Below are 15,558 nucleotides of genomic sequence, written 5' to 3'. Positions count from 1 at the left end.
AAGGGACTGCAGTCTGGCACAGGCCCTTTGTGAAATTATTTAATGGAGTAATTCCTTTAGAAGAGATTTATTTTTCTCCTTTTTTTTTTTTTTTCCTTTTGACTTTTTGGATTTTGCAATGGGGGATTTTTTATTATTATTTTTTAGGAGGAACTTTTGTTTTAGTTCTTCCAGCCCTGTCTTGATAACAACATAACAAAGAACTGGAGGATTTCCTCCCTCTTAGATTTCAACATAAGATAGCCCAGCACACATTTTGATAGAACGAATTCAACATCTGGAGATGTGTTGCAGCACAATATTTCCCCTGTAAAGTGGAAGGTCCAGACATTTCAAAGTATCATTATAGCTTTCACAATCAGGGACTTTCTTTCAATATAAGCAAACCCTGAAAAGAAAAAAAAAAAAAAAGATACCCATTAGCAACATTACAGCAGTATATTTGGTGCAGTTGTTCAGCAGTAGTAATGCAGAACATAAGAAAGCTCAAAATTTGTTCTCTTGGAATTACAGGCTACCTACTATGTCATCTTCTCCCAGTTACTATCATTTCGCATACAAACGTACCCCAAGGATGTATTTTCATAACCTTTAAACAAAGAAGGACATCTGGCAGGACTGACTGAGGAAGAGTATCAGCCAGCTCCTGCTACATGTAGACATAGTTCACCAAGCATTACCTGAGATCAGATGATTTATACCAGTTTAGAATCTAGTCTGCTGATTTATTTTCCCTCTTGCCTAATGCGCAGTAGCAGCATGCAATGATATGCAAGTGACAAGAGTGGTCTCATTCAATTGCAATATCGTTCAGCCTCAAAGAAAATAGGAATTGGCATACTGGGTGGGAACCAATAGCCATGAAAGCAAGCCTTCTGTCTTTGACACAGATGTGGAAGATATCACTAAGAAAGACCTATGTTGTGGTTTAACCTGGTAGGCAGCTAAGGACCACACAGCTGTTCACTCACTCCCCGCCCCACCTCGAGTGCAATGGGGGAGAGAATTGGTAGGAAAAGAAGTTGAAGCTCATGGGTTGAGATAAAAAGACTTTAATAGGATAGAAAAGGAAATGAAAGTAATGATAATAATAAATAAATAAATTTAAAAATATGCAACAATGCTGTTGCTCATCACCCATGGACCAAATTCTAGCCAGCCCCCGAGCAGTGGTTCCCTCCACCCCCATCCAACCCTCCCAGTTTTGTTGTCCCATATGATGTCATATGATATAGAATATCCCTTTGGCGAGTTTGGTCAGCTGTCCTGGTTCTGTCCCTTCCCAGATCCTTGTGTACCCTCAGCCTCCTCATTGACAGGGCAGTTATGAGAAGCTGAAAAGTCCTTGGCTTAGTATAAGCACTGCTCTGCAACAACTAAAATATCAGTGTGTTGTCAACATTATTTTTCTCCTAAATCCAGCCACTATGAAGAATATTAATTATATCCCAGCCAAAACCAGGACAACATACTATGCAGAAATGAGGGTAAAGGGTTCTCCTCTCTCCTTCTTTCAACACTACTTGAAAACTTGATCTGCATTATGTGACACAACATTTTTGTTGTTATCAAATGGTTACACATATGCATAAGGATATTCAGTCTTATTCTGAATATGACTAAATTTTTGGTTTCATTGATTCTTTTTTTTTTCCTTCTATACTTATTCCTTGTATTATTAATTTTACCACTTTGAAACTTTCTGCAATTAAATGTGATTAGGTACACATCATTATTGTTTTGTGGACTGTTATGAACAGAAGCTTGCAGTGTGATTTCCTCACAACATACATTATTTTTCAAGTGCTTATGGTATCTTCTTGTATTTGCTCTTCTTCTCAGTTAAACATTTACAGTCATTTCAGTTTCTCTTCAGGGCATGTCATTCTTTGTTCTTTTCTAACTTGGAGTATGTTCTCATATGTCTCATATGAGATAAGGATACTGTTGAAAAGATTGCTTCACTGAGCTCTCTTTTCCAGATATTTCGTTGCCTGAATGCAAGGAAGATCTCTCAGTAGAGCCAGCCACAAGATCAGTTGGTGTACAAAGCAGGCCCATGCAACATTCACAAAAAAATCTCAGTGAGTGAAAGACAATCTAAGCTAGCTGTAAATGCCATGAATGAGGATTATACAGATTTTTTTGAAGATATAAAGTTATTTTAATTATTTTTTCCCCATCAGATCCATATTGCATAAGTTCACTAGCAGTCCCTAAATAACATGCTTCCGCACAAACTACTGTGTGCCTAGTTCTCAATACTGTTAAAATTTGGAGAAATGGAGCAGAGAAGAAACTAGAAAAGAGGAGGAGAGAATGGAAGGGCATGGGGGAAGGAGCAAGAAGAGCTAGGAATAAAATATTTCCAGTTGCAAAAAAATGTCTAAGTTAAAGATAGATTCCCACATTGCATGCAAATTCTGAGGCTAAGCTTCCTCTCTTTTTAATACTTAATCAAGCTTTTTCTTACCCAGAATCATATTGGTTACCTTTTTTTTTTTTTTTTTTTTAACACAGTCCACCTGTCTTGAAGGTCATAGTGTGGAACAGACTTCAGTAATTTCAAGAAATTAAGTTAATGATCTTGATCTGTTTCCCTAAAGTGATAAAACCGTCCATGGAAGGCCGTGGCTTTTCCAGCTCCAGCCAAATTTTAAGAACACCTTGGCAAGGGCCAATAAATAGTTTGACTTTTTTCATACCCTTGATCCCGATGTCTAGGTTACGCCCAGTAAAGTTCAGCTGACTTTTAAGCAGGCTTTCCTTTGTTACAGCTTGCAGTCTGCTTTCTCTTTTATCTGGTCCTGGAAACTTTTTCTCACCCTGTTGAGGTGGCATTGGTGAAGATGAAATTATTATGGTTAAGAAAGAGACAAGAGAGATGTACCAAGGGTATCATGTGGTTCACGTTTCTTTCTTTCTTTCTGACAACATTCTTTTGAACAGTCAGAAGGTAAATTTCTAGGGTTATTGTGGTCCAATCTGCTAAAGAATGTTTCTACAGAATAAGTCTTAATGTCATTTTTAACTACACTGTCAGATTTTAACACAGACCAGCAAGGTTTAAAATTGTTCTGCATGTTTTCTTAGCAGTTCTTCTGAAAGCAGTGTGTGTGCTCTTCTATGTGTAATGAACCTTGCCCATGGCAGGAGAGTGTCTTATGTTTCTTGTTACAGTGCAAACCTTGTTGATTAGAAACAAATGCAGACCATTGGGACTTGCCCTGTTCAACAGCTATCCCAGAGCCAAGAGAATAATTTCCTATGTATGTTCACATGGTTCCCACTCACTCACATAGACATAGCCATCCCCTCACACTCAAAACACAAAAATAGAGAGTACTGTAGCAACTGCTGTAAGAGAACAGCTCTGTGATATTGGCAGTGAGCAGAAATATTACTTCAAAGAAAAGTCCACATGGCATTGTGTCTGTGACTAACACGCACTCAGAGCTCTGCAGTTACTATACTGTTCTTCATGGGAGGTGTGTGTGTGCATGTTCGGTCTTCTCTGCCCTCCTAATCCATGTAGAGAAGATGACTAGCACAGTGACATCTTACTTCAAAGAAGTGCAGGACCTTATAATACCTAGTGCTTGTGCAAGGGTTGGTTAAGCTCCTTTTGCCTTTCTGCCCTCTAGAACCATGCAAAAACACTTACAGCCGAAAGGGTATTCAGTTTGGCAGAGAATGTTATATCTCATGGGAATTGGCTCTTCAAGTGTTCCTTCATTAAAAAGAAAATGGAGAGCAGAGCAAAAAAGGCTATCTGGGCACAGAATAACAAGCAACACAACTCAACAAACAGCAATACATAACTTGTATATATATTAAGAATAACAGTATTTTTTTTTTGTCAAAGCAGCTGGGCAAAGAAATTATAGCTTCAGCAGATGTTTCTGAGGGAAAAAGGGCTTGGAAGAGAAAACAGATTCACTGGTCATGGAGGGAAGGGGTGGAATTGGTGCTGACACAAAAACATCTTGCAGATCTTCTGTTACTGCAACCAATTATTTCTGAAATGCCATAGAGAATGTACTGAAAGACCTGGAGAAAAATAGAGAACATTCTTTTCCCTAAGAGAGGAAAAGAAAAGCTTGAAAAAGAAGCATTAGTCCCCACCTACATCAATCCATAAGCTGTGACACCAAGTAGTTAAATAATACCACTCATTCTCTAGTCATACCTGTCAGTAAGGGGTTTAGTGCAGAGGATTAATGAAATCACCATCATCTCAGGAAGAGAAATATTCTTTATACCAAATCTACTCAGACTGAGAGACAGACAATAGGCTCAAGACAGGACTTCAAGAGGTTGAATCCCTTGAATGAAGTAACTTTGTATTGCTATTTTGGCTTGGCTCTCGAAGTATAAGCATTGTGCATAGGGTGAGTTAAGTCTGAAATATATCCTATTGATTTGGGCTGTAGTATGCTCAGCTGCTGCTTTGCCTAACCCTCTGCAGTGGGTTGATCTTGGACTGTGGCCAGATGCCCACCCTACTGTTCACTTTTCAGGGCAATCTCTGCCTTGGTGCCTGCAGCATCTCCTCCCCCTCCTTCCACTTGGTCCTTGGTGTCTACAAGACTATTTCTCACATTCTTTTTTCCCCTCCCTACTTGTGTAGCAGGCCTTTCTTATATACATTTTCGCAGAGGTGCCAGCAGTTTTGCTGATGAGCTCAGCTGTGCCCTGTTGTGTGTTCACAGGAGCTGGTTAGGACCATCTGGAGCCAGCTGTGTCCAGCCCAGGGCAGTCCCTGGCCTCATCTCACAGAGGCCAGACCTGCAGCTCCCTGCTATCGAAACTGTCCCACCTACACCCAAGACACCTCATGAAGCAAAATGTTGGAAAATGTGATATATAAACAGTGTAGAAAGATGGGAGAATCCATCAAGATTCAGGTGGGTCTAAAACTGCTGCTTCTCAGCTGAAAATCTACTGAGGCAGGCAGGAAGGAGGTCACATCAAGTCATGCTGATGCTACGTGAACTCTGGGAATACCTTTATCTCCCAAATGACTTTGCCTTATAGAGGTTTGGTGCATCATTGAGTCAGTGTTCAGGAAGATGTCTAGCAGCAAAAATATAGATATAGAAGCAAGGAGAAACTACCTTGAGAATACACAGAATGACTGGTACATTAAGCCAGAAAAAAAGTAACAATTACATTTAAAGAGAAGTGTGCTGGGCCAAAAGAATTTTCTTATTTCTACTGTTGAAAGATTATTTTTATAACAGCTTCTCCTCAGACAATGAGGAAAAGCGATACTAAAGAGAATGCTACAGTTTGATCATCCGTAATCAAAAATGTCTTTCTCTTCCATTGCCTACATCAGCTTTGTCTCTTCTTTTCTTAGAGACTGAAAAGATTTTCAGTGAACGAGGAGCTGATAAGTCACATATGAAACTTTGTTTCCAACTTTTCATGCATGTATCTGCGTGAGAGAAACAAGACAAGAATAGTTTGCTTGGCATACAGTTTATTCTAATTTTTGTCCAAGTAATAGCATAAGGTAATAACTATTTGTTAGGAATTCTATTTGATTCTTAATCCTTTTTATGTACTTTATCTACCTGAAGGAGCATCATTATTTTGTCTTATTCTGAACTTAATCACTTGACAGTAATTGAATTATTGCTATTAACTTCAAAGGGAGCAAGAAAAGGCCTCTGTTTTTGTTAGCTATTTAAAAAATAAAGGTCATGAGAAATGCCCACATTTCTCTGGAAAACAAAGTACATTTCTAAAAGGCATTTTCAACTTGCAGCCTCTTCACTTTCCTTTTTCTACCAGCTACAAAACGTAGGGAGAGTTTGGACTGTAGAATTTTTTTTTCACTTACTGACAGGCTTTTCTTTATAGTAGGAACAGTTCCAGTGCTGTATCATCAGCCAAGCCCAAATAATGAAAACCTAAACCCCTTTTCTTGCCCTTGATCGCTCATGTTTCCCTCTACATTCAGTTTTCTCAACTCACCTGTCCCTTGACTGTTTTCATGTCTCTCAGCTCTGCTATTGGAGGTCCTTTACTCTTTTTCCTCTTCTGAAGAGATCTCCTTTCCCCAGTAATTTTTTCTGCCTTCAGTCTCTCTACTCTACTTTTTACCCAAGCCTCTGGATTTGTTTTCTCTCACTTACATGCCACATGCACAGCCAAATCTGTTTCTTTCTCCCATGTTTGTTATTCTCTATGGATTTCCACATGGGTTGTGAAATTAGTCATTTCACAAACAGTAGGACTACCAAAGCCGGGTTTCTAAAGGGCTTGTGTCATGAAAACAGACTGGACATAATCTCTGATGTCTAATAAAAAAGAAAAGTAACCTTTTATTCTTTTCCTCGTGGGGAATCTTAAAGGACCTCTTGTCTTTTCCCAGATGCCATTTAATAGTAATGCGTTATATCCGAATGGCTGTTACCCCTTAGGATAGTTGTTTGTCCCTTTGTGTGTATGGATCAGCTAAGCAGAGTCTTTTCTGTTTTTTAATTTTTGTCTCACTGGTGGCATGCTGTAGGGGGATGCCTAGGGTCTGGTGCACAGATGTGTGTGCCTGCACAAGCTTGGCACATGAGGACATAGCCTGAAGCCCTATGCTCCCAGCTGGACCATTACGAAATCTTTGCAAAAGAAATCTTAAAAAACTGCATTTTACTTCAACATGAGCATATGTTAGCATATTATCTGGTGGTGTAAAAGAAAATAAGAATATGGTTGAGGATACTTATACATCCTATGTTGCTTTTAAATGAACAAAACCAAGATTATGAAGTCCAACCTATAAATTAATATTTATCAGTGCTGATATATGGGCTGTGTAATAATTACTGCAGAGTGGTGTGCCAGTGGCAATAGGACTTACAGAAGCATTCTGGCCTTTGGCAAGAGCAGAAGAAACAGCAACACCGGCCATCACGTTTTTGTAAATCTCCTTCATAGGAAATCTGAAATAGGGAAAGCAGAAATTAGTCAGAGACCTCAAATTAATTACACTAACGTGTAATAACAGAAAAACTATGAGTCTGAGCATTACTGAAATGAAGCAAACTTGGTTTGAATTATGTTGGGAAGAATATGGGATGGAGATTTGGATCAGTATTGCAGTAAATAATATGTGTTTCTAAACTAATGGTTATTATACTGATATGCCATTACCAAACCTTAGAAACAATTTATGCTTCATCACAGTGCAGAATGCAGTTAAAGACCTATTGCTTTTTGCAATGTCTATTTCTTGAGTTTTATTTTCTTTTTCTTTCATTTTTTTTTCTTTTAATCTGGTTTTAGGCAAAAAAAAAAAAGAGTGTGAGTTATGTGGAATTCAAGACAGCACATGCCACAGGAATGTCATCCTGCCCTCAGGCAAATAGCTTAGCAAACCCCAAACACTGAACTTTCAAAAGCAAATTCATAAGCTGCTTTCTTCAACCCACTATATATTAGCAGGCGTGAATTAAACATTGCTTTGCTTAGGCAACTGTTGTATAAGAACAAAACTACCTAGAGGGATATGATCTCAAATGTCAGGTAATAAACCTTTCCTGTTCTCAGTAAATTTTTATGTTTATACTTTTAATAATACCGAAACCCAGCAGACATTGCTTCCTCCAAAATTTTTTAACCCTGCAGGATATATAGCTGATGTAAACCAAGCATGCAAGACGTTTAACATTTGACTACATTATTTCATACAATTAGCGGTGATTCTATGTTAATAGCTAAGACTATATAAGAATATAAAATGGACGAAAAGGAAAATAAAATACAAATGGCTTTCCTGCAGTTATTCCTGATTTATGTTCTGTTGAAGTAGACAGCAATAAAGGGGACAGTTCATGTATCTAGAGACATGCCATTAAGTACATGAGTTTGGGTATAGTTATCACTCATTTTTCTGTTCAAGTCTTCCTGTTTGATTCTTGGGATTCTAATATGTTATAAAGGACTCTGCCTGGTGCCTGGTCCACAAGAGTATAGGTCAGGTTTACCATGTACTTCGTTGCCCCCTTTGAGCTTCCATCCTCAAAGCTTCTCCCAAAACACAGAGAAGTAGCTTGGGCTGCAGGGATTTATGAGTGACATTTGTTGCTGCCGCTAGAGGGTATGATGTCTCCATCATTTATAGCTGCTCAGGCCTCCTTGTGTATTTACACTTGGCTTTTTCAAGAGTTTTAAAACTGAGGCAAAGCTTCTCAGAGAAGCCCAAGGGAATTAAAGTTCTTTTGAATATGAGTATCTAACTTCTTCAGCCCACTGTGATGATCTCAGACTGAGACTACTTTTCAGAAGGCTGCAAGCATGAATGAGAACTGAACAATGTATCTAAAGTGAAAACATAATTCTCACGATTTGTGGGAAAACATAATTAGAAAAATCAATAACCAGAGCTTTTTAACAGACAGAGAGCAGACGAGGGAAATCCTAGCCTATCTGTCAACCCAGTCTGAACGTGGAGGGCTGATGTAACATAAAGCATAAGCCAGACATCCATTAATCATGTTTTCATGTTCTTGGGCGGTAGGACCTCGTGGCAGCCAAAACAAAGGTCACAAGGCTGAGCAGCAGCCCTGCATAAAAATACAACAAAAGAGATCACTGACTGTTAATTCTGAGGAGGGAACAGCTCATTCTGACTGCTGAAGTCACGAGCTCTGGGCCTGTGTAACAGTTCCGCATCAGAGTCCTCAACCAGAACAGAGGGTTCTGGGCAGTACCACGACCCCAGCCAGAGGTGAGGGTTGTGCCATGGCAGCTCTTCTTCTGGGCATCTGGGGAGTCTTTAGGAAGAAAACTTGCACGTTCAATTCTAGAATTTGTTCCGCCAGTTAACAAATACATATTTCTGCTTACATCTAGTGAGAAAACTGATCTTTGGGAGAAAAGCTACTTGCAAACTGCTAGAAAGTTCCATGCAATTTTAGTCTTGATGCATTTGAGGATATGTCCTGTATTTGATTGTCTGACTTACAGTAGTAATTTGCTGTACTGCGGTCTGAATACCTTGCTGGTCTACGTGCTACAAAAAGCCAGTGGGAAAAACAACAACAACACCTTGCAGCCTAAATTATATTTGCAGAAGTTTCTTCTTAACCTCTGAGAATAAAGAGGCAATATATTAGGTTCTCCATCTTCTCTGTTTTGTGTTCTCTTACAGAGAGGTGAAACAATAAAAAATGTTTACATCCATACGTAGATGTTGCATACAAAAAAAGGAGGGAGTATTCCTTTAAAAAGCAGGAGACAAAAAACTGTAAAAGTGAGAGAATGCTACCTAGTCTTTGTAAGAAACAAGAGAGCATACAGTGCCATCGTGCAGACTGCACTGCATTTAGATAATCAGATGTTTGGTGTTTTTTTTTTTTTTTTGGCTAACAGTACCCGAGTCTCTTGCTAACACTGTATTGCCTCCTGCCTCTTGGAGCACAGACATTTCCTGCACTGCAGTGCTGGGAGCCTTGGCATTTAGATGGCACCTGAGTACTAATGTAAAAATGCCAGTGTTGAGTTCCAGATTTGCCACAGTTCAGTCTTTTATTGCAGAGATATCAAGTAGTCTCAGAAGTATTTGCTCCGCTAATCTGGCCTATATTTAATGGCTATCACATAACCTGGCCACGGTGATTGTTAAGGGGCTTTTGTCCCCAGCCAGTGGAAATGCAGATGGCACAGCAGCAAGGCTGCCTTTCTTGAGAGGGCAGTGCCTGAAGAAATCAAAAGCACAGAAAGTCCGCATTAGACTGGTCTCTGGCTGCAAGGGACTCAGGACTGAACTCTTCCTCTTCCATCTTGAGCACGAAGGCCTGGAACAGTAGAACAAATCCCTGAGGAGAAGCCACATTGACAGGGACCATGTCCATATCTTGCAATGTATCCCACCATGTGTAAAATCCCATCACCACAGCTCAGTGGGCTGATTGAGAAGTGGGCAAGTATGATTATATGCATCAAGTGTGCACCCAACAGCCAATGGTACATTGTTGTAATGCAGAGAGGCTCTGCTGTTGCTCTTGGGCAAGAAACCAGAGTTCAAACACTTGTGAGTGTCCTGGTTTCAGTTAGGACAGAGTTAATTTTCCTCCTAGTAGCTGGTAGGGTGCTATGTTTTGGATTAGGATGAGAAGAGTGCTGATAACATGCTGATGTTTTAATTGTTGGAGAGCAGTGCTTACACCAAGCCAAGGACCAGGACAGTGAGCTTTACTGGAACTGGGCCAATAAGTTATACTGTAAAGTTTCCTTCAGGAATGCGACAGTTAGGGGCTGTGAGTGAGAGACAGAGCTGTTTGAGCAGGACTAGAAATGCCAGACCCAAGAAACTTTGACTGCTGGAAGTAAGGGCTAGACTCAAACCTGGGTAAGATGCAAACTTCCTCTATGGATTTCAGTGGGGTTTATACCAGGCCCAGCTTCTATTTACCAGCATAACTGAGAGCTTTGTCTGTCTTTCTACTTTATGACTTGTTGGAATAGTATTACTTGTTTTTTTCCAATTCATTCCTTAAAAATGTAATTTATAAAAAGAAAAGCAGTCTTTGCTACTTTCTAAAGATTTGATTAATATTTACTAGTAAGTATTGAAAGCATCATCCTACTTCTTTCCCCCGAAACACCTGTACACGACCAAAATAGAGGGTGTCTCTGCCCATAGATTTAAATGGAAGAAATTAGACGATCAAACCCAAGAATATTATAGCAAAGAACAATAAAATATGTATAATCCATTTTTCAAAAATTCACCTTAGGAGATTTGGAAATTTAAAGAAAAAACAAACAAACAAAAAAGTCTTAAGAGGATTATCCTGACAGTGGAGGACATAAAGAGACAGGTTTGTATATTCTGCCAAAAATATAGGGACTTGTCATGAAACTATACTGCAATGGAAGTGTGAATTATGTGGTTTATGTGTAAGATGGAAAAAGGCCTGGAAATTAGTACAACTATTTGTATTTTTTTATCAGTTCTTATTATATTATACCATGCTCCGATCCTAGTGGGTCCATTTCAGTTTTTGGACAGTATGCTGACTTTAAATGCTCGTAGCATGGCCATCTGATAGCTCATGTTAGCAGACATGCAGAAAATTCCAGTGGAAGACAAAGCCATTCACAGTTCTCAGGCATGTTAGCAGGTCTCGAGGTTGTCTTCACCTACTGAAGCTACTGTTACTTTGACCTATCTAGGATTTTACCTTCTGAGGATTACTACATATTACATGTTCAGATAGATAGACTACTCTGGAAGACAGAATTGAGTGTTGGTTGACTCATGGATTTAGATAGAGATGACAGACAACAAATTTAAACCCTTTGTCCATTTGAGGAGTTCCACTGAACCTGAAGAGGTCAACTGGATGTAAATAAGTACATGTTTCCTTTGGCTTAAAACTAAACTCACTAAAGTGGATTGCTCCACAAGCACTAAACAAAGTCTTCTCTAGAAATCAAGAGATTTGTAATTTTAGTGCATTCTTGAAAACAAAAACAAAATACCAAAATTACCCTGTGTAGCCACTTGCAAACTTCTTAATGTTTTCCAAATGTATTGCTACGTTCAACATTTTAAATACAATACTGCTTATTGTAGGATCATATTACAGCACAACCCTTTCCTGTCATTGTATTTAAAGAAGCATAACTGAAGTTTGCATTCTGAAAGCTAGAAACACATAAAAGAAGACACAGTATAATATTCATTGTCCAAAAAATGTAGAGAAAAATATGCAGAGCACCTAACACTATCCTTGTTTACCCTGAAGATGTCAGCCTGTAAATTAGGAACTGGCAACAGAATTTGGTGATGGCTTCTTTTTGCTCCTAACCAAACTATGACAGATTCAGTTCTCCAGTCTGTACTGCTGAACATCTCCAGCACCCAGCTAAATTTAAAAGTTTTGATAATGTGTACTGTTCTTAATACTGAAAATTAGAGTCCCATCACTTAGGTCTTTTTCAGGATGCATGGAACATTTGCTATGAAACAAACAGAGCCATAGAGTTATTCTGTCTTCAGAGGGAATTTGTCTCTTTCTTCCTTGGGAATAATCCTTGAGGATCATTTTCCTTCGCTTTGTTCCCTCCTGAGGAAGGAGTGGGCGGTACGTGCCCCCCCTCTCTTCACTAATCACAGTAGCATGTGTCTCTCAGGCATCGGCTGCCTCATATAGAGCTGAATATATTGTTGCCTATGTGAATTTCTCTCTTGTAGTCAGGATATGTCTTTGCAGTCCAGAAGTGGTATTGCAGCTTCTGCAGACAGAGAAGTTGCTTAAAACTAAAAATACTATTAAGAGTGCTGAGCTATTTTGTGCTTACCCAGAACATGAGGAGGCCTTACTCAGCTCATGTAAGACCAAGTACTTCTGCACATGCACTGCTCTCTATAACAGAACTTGTAAATGTTAAGGTACATCTGCTATGTCTAAGAGTGCTGTGGCCACACCTCTGAATTGCAATGTGGACATGGTGTGTTTTATCATCCTATGTACTTTTGTTTGCACTCTAAAATACCCATATGCACTCTAACTCTTGCTGTGGATATCACAGATACAAATATTAGTAACTGCTTTCAAGAATTTGTGCAAATCCACACTAAATGTATATGTGGTATACACATAATTTTTCATATGAAGAAATATACTCAAGGAAAGATAGCAAAATGTTAAGAATAATCATGTTCTGTATTGTCTATTTCTTTCCACTAATTATGGACGAGTCCAAAGTGGACACATCTAGATATATCTGTATTTATATTTTTATAGGGACAAGAAAATCCCTCCTCATGCATCCGTGCATTAAAACAGAAAAATCTTACAAATCACACTGGGCTGCTTGTAGGGAATAATCCTTCTCATGCACACTTTAAGTTTCCTTACTTTACAACTTTGAAGCTTGTCAGCTTTAACTTACTTTAACTTATCTTTTTAGAAATGAAGCCTTGCTTTCTATTGAAAACATGAGAATAATTTTTTCCACCTACATTTATTTATATGACAGCTGGGAGTGTCAGCTACCTGTAGATATATATGCACAATGCACATTAATGGAAAAAAGGAGCTGACATCTTTTAGACAGTATTGAAAACTCCATTTTTATACTGCAAGTTAACATTAAAAGGCTGAAGAAGGGGTGAAGAAAAAGGAAAACCTAATACAAAAGGATTTTTCAGTGACATATTCCTACAAGTAAAGCCTTGGAGGTTGAAAATTTTCCACTTATTAGCTATAGTTCTAACAAGGCTTTGTTGAACCTTTAAATAACTCTTTGTTAAATTTAAAAGAACGGTTGTCAATGTATCCCTGTAAAATGTACTTTCCCAAGTTCCCAAGATGGGTTCTTTAACAGTAAAGGGAAACAAAGCTTAAAGGCATTGTTTTTCCTCCAGCCTTCATCTTGTTGGGATTGTGGTTAATTTTCTATTTGTCTTGTGATTCTTAAATTCCTTCAACTTTTCTTCTGTGTTACTTCTTGAGACTATAATCTAACAGACCTTAAAATTCTCTGCAAAAGATTACCATTGAACTGGCCTCTTTGAGCTACTATCTGTTCTCTAAATGAGACAGAATGACTAATATAACTATTCTGCTTGTTGTGTTGGCAAATAAATCTGGTAATAAAAGAAATTTAAAAAAATTAAATTTAGAAATACAGAAAAATAAAATCTAATATCAGTGTGGGGATTACAGAAGACTTTAGGCATATAGAGGCAATGTGTGTGGTGCCTATTTTTTCTGCAAGGATTTATAACACTGGATCAGTTTATCAGGATCAGTTCTGGATCAGTTCAGCCTGAAAACAGATTTTTGTTTTTTTTAGTGTCCCAGGTGACACTAAACTAGGTGTGCACACAATGACTTGTACTTGATGAACTTAGATGAATACAACAGAAGTGTGAAACGTGTCCAAGTTATGCTGTGGCAAAAGCCAAAAAATATTTTAAGTTAGGATCTGCCAGCTAAGGCTACTGTATGAGAAATCTTAAACCCCAATACACAGCCATACTCCTGTGGCTGTCAGAGGTGTTTGCTACAAGGATGACCTCCCAACAGGAGGCAGAAAGGAAAGTGGAGAGGCTTTGAGTCACTGCGTGCAGCTACCTCCTTCAGCAGTGTCAGGGAGGCAGTGGGGTACATGGGGGTACTCTGTCTCTTACAACTGAGTTTTCCTGTTCAATTAAGTATTGTTTTTTAATTAAAAGGCTGCTAACATGTTGTACCTCTTTCTCTACATTAAGGGAGTGTAAGCACAGTAAAGGTACATATCCTCTAAAATGGGAGTAAGAAGACAAGCAAAGCAGCTATTTAGGACCTAATATTAAAAAGTTTTGTCCCTAGGTTCATCCCTACTCTCAGATTCTCAGAGGCCTTAAGGTTCAAGAAAGTTGTCCATTGCAATGCCAAAGCATCCCCACAGGTATCTGCCATAGAAGCCCAGGGAACAGTTAACATCCTTCATGGGCTCTGTATGACATTTTAGCATAGGAGGATCATTCAGAAGGAGGCCCTGCAGGCTAAGCAAGATCTTGTGTAGTTCAAGGGACCTTAAAGCAATGATATGTTGCCACAATGCATGAATTCATGCAGAACAAGTGACAGGGTGCAGAGCTCCGAGTGCCTTAGGATTGCAAGTGTTGTGCAACCAGTGAATGGTCTGCCATAGATAGCAGCAGCCCTTCAAGATACTCTAACCAATGTTGGGACCATGACCTTTCCAGTTCCTAAGAGATGAACTTTGAAAAGGCACATTTCTGCCTTTTGTTTGACACCTTGCAAAGCAACAGGACCAAAAACATTTCCAAATCCATCTATTATCCCTTCCTGCATGTGTGTATGTGAGGCACCAAAACCTTGTTGTTTGTGGCATTCTCCCACGGCTATTGAGGCTTCCTCCTTTCCTAGTAGAGAATTTACCATTAACAACACAATAAAGAGCATTTTCATCTATTGCCATACATTTCCAGAAGAGTGTAATTTCTGTGCCAGCACTGTCATTCTAAAATGTTCAAAAAAGATGACAAAGAAACAATATTACGCCTTAGCAGTCCATCTATGCTCTTTCTCATGTAGTGCCTTGCACCAGGCAGCTCATTTGCAAGAAGCCTTGAACATTGTTGACCTAAGAGGGAGTTCATTCCTTACACTCCACCTAGAGGAGAGCTCTGAATCATGGGTCTTCATTTTGTACTTTTCCATATTAACAAAGCAGCACATCTCCTCTAAAGAATAAGAGGACAAGCAAAGCAGACATTAAGGTCCTTGTATTAAAAACTGATTTTCCTAGTTTCATCACTGTTCTCAGACTCTCAGAAGTCTAAAGTTTCAGGAAGGTCCTTCATGATTAATCTTGCTAAATGTTTGACTTCAGTGCTTCTTGATGACTAACAGCATTAATCCCATACTAAATAGTATTGATAGCACATGTAGGCCATAGTAATGCCTATGCAGGAGCTACATTTGCATCAGCCTCAGGTGAGTTCTTCTTCCCCTGCTAGCCTGAGGTAAACTTTAGAATGGTAGGGAGTTCCTCCATCTGTCAACACACTGTATTCATGTTAAATGA

General features: G+C 38.9%; 1 protein-coding gene across 9 annotated transcripts in view; it reads right to left on the bottom strand.

Moving 5' to 3' along the window:
- Positions 1 to 248: 248 nt before the first annotated feature.
- LOC310899749 (uncharacterized protein) overlaps positions 249 to 15,558 on the bottom strand; it is a 201,242-nt gene continuing 185,932 nt past the window's right edge. For 6 of the 9 annotated variants that reach the window (XR_014584617.1, XR_014584618.1, XR_014584619.1 and 3 more), the window contains 2 exons: positions 6,866 to 6,947; positions 249 to 388 (listed from right to left, as the gene is read on the bottom strand). Coding sequence is in view for 3 of the 9 variants with exons in the window: in XM_083836629.1 (XP_083692755.1) it covers positions 333 to 388; positions 6,866 to 6,947 (138 nt within the window). In the remaining 6 variants the exon portion in view is untranslated. Of the gene's footprint in view, positions 389 to 4,729; positions 5,441 to 6,865; positions 6,948 to 15,558 lie in introns of those variants that run through there. The other 3 variants (XR_014584621.1, XM_083836628.1, XM_083836627.1) reach the window with 1 other exon arrangement.

The sequence above is a fragment of the Anser anser genome (assembly GCF_964211835.1).
Source record: "Anser anser genome assembly, chromosome: 1".
NCBI lineage: Eukaryota > Metazoa > Chordata > Aves > Anseriformes > Anatidae > Anser > Anser anser.
This window is presented reverse-complemented; position numbering and strand designations above follow the sequence as displayed.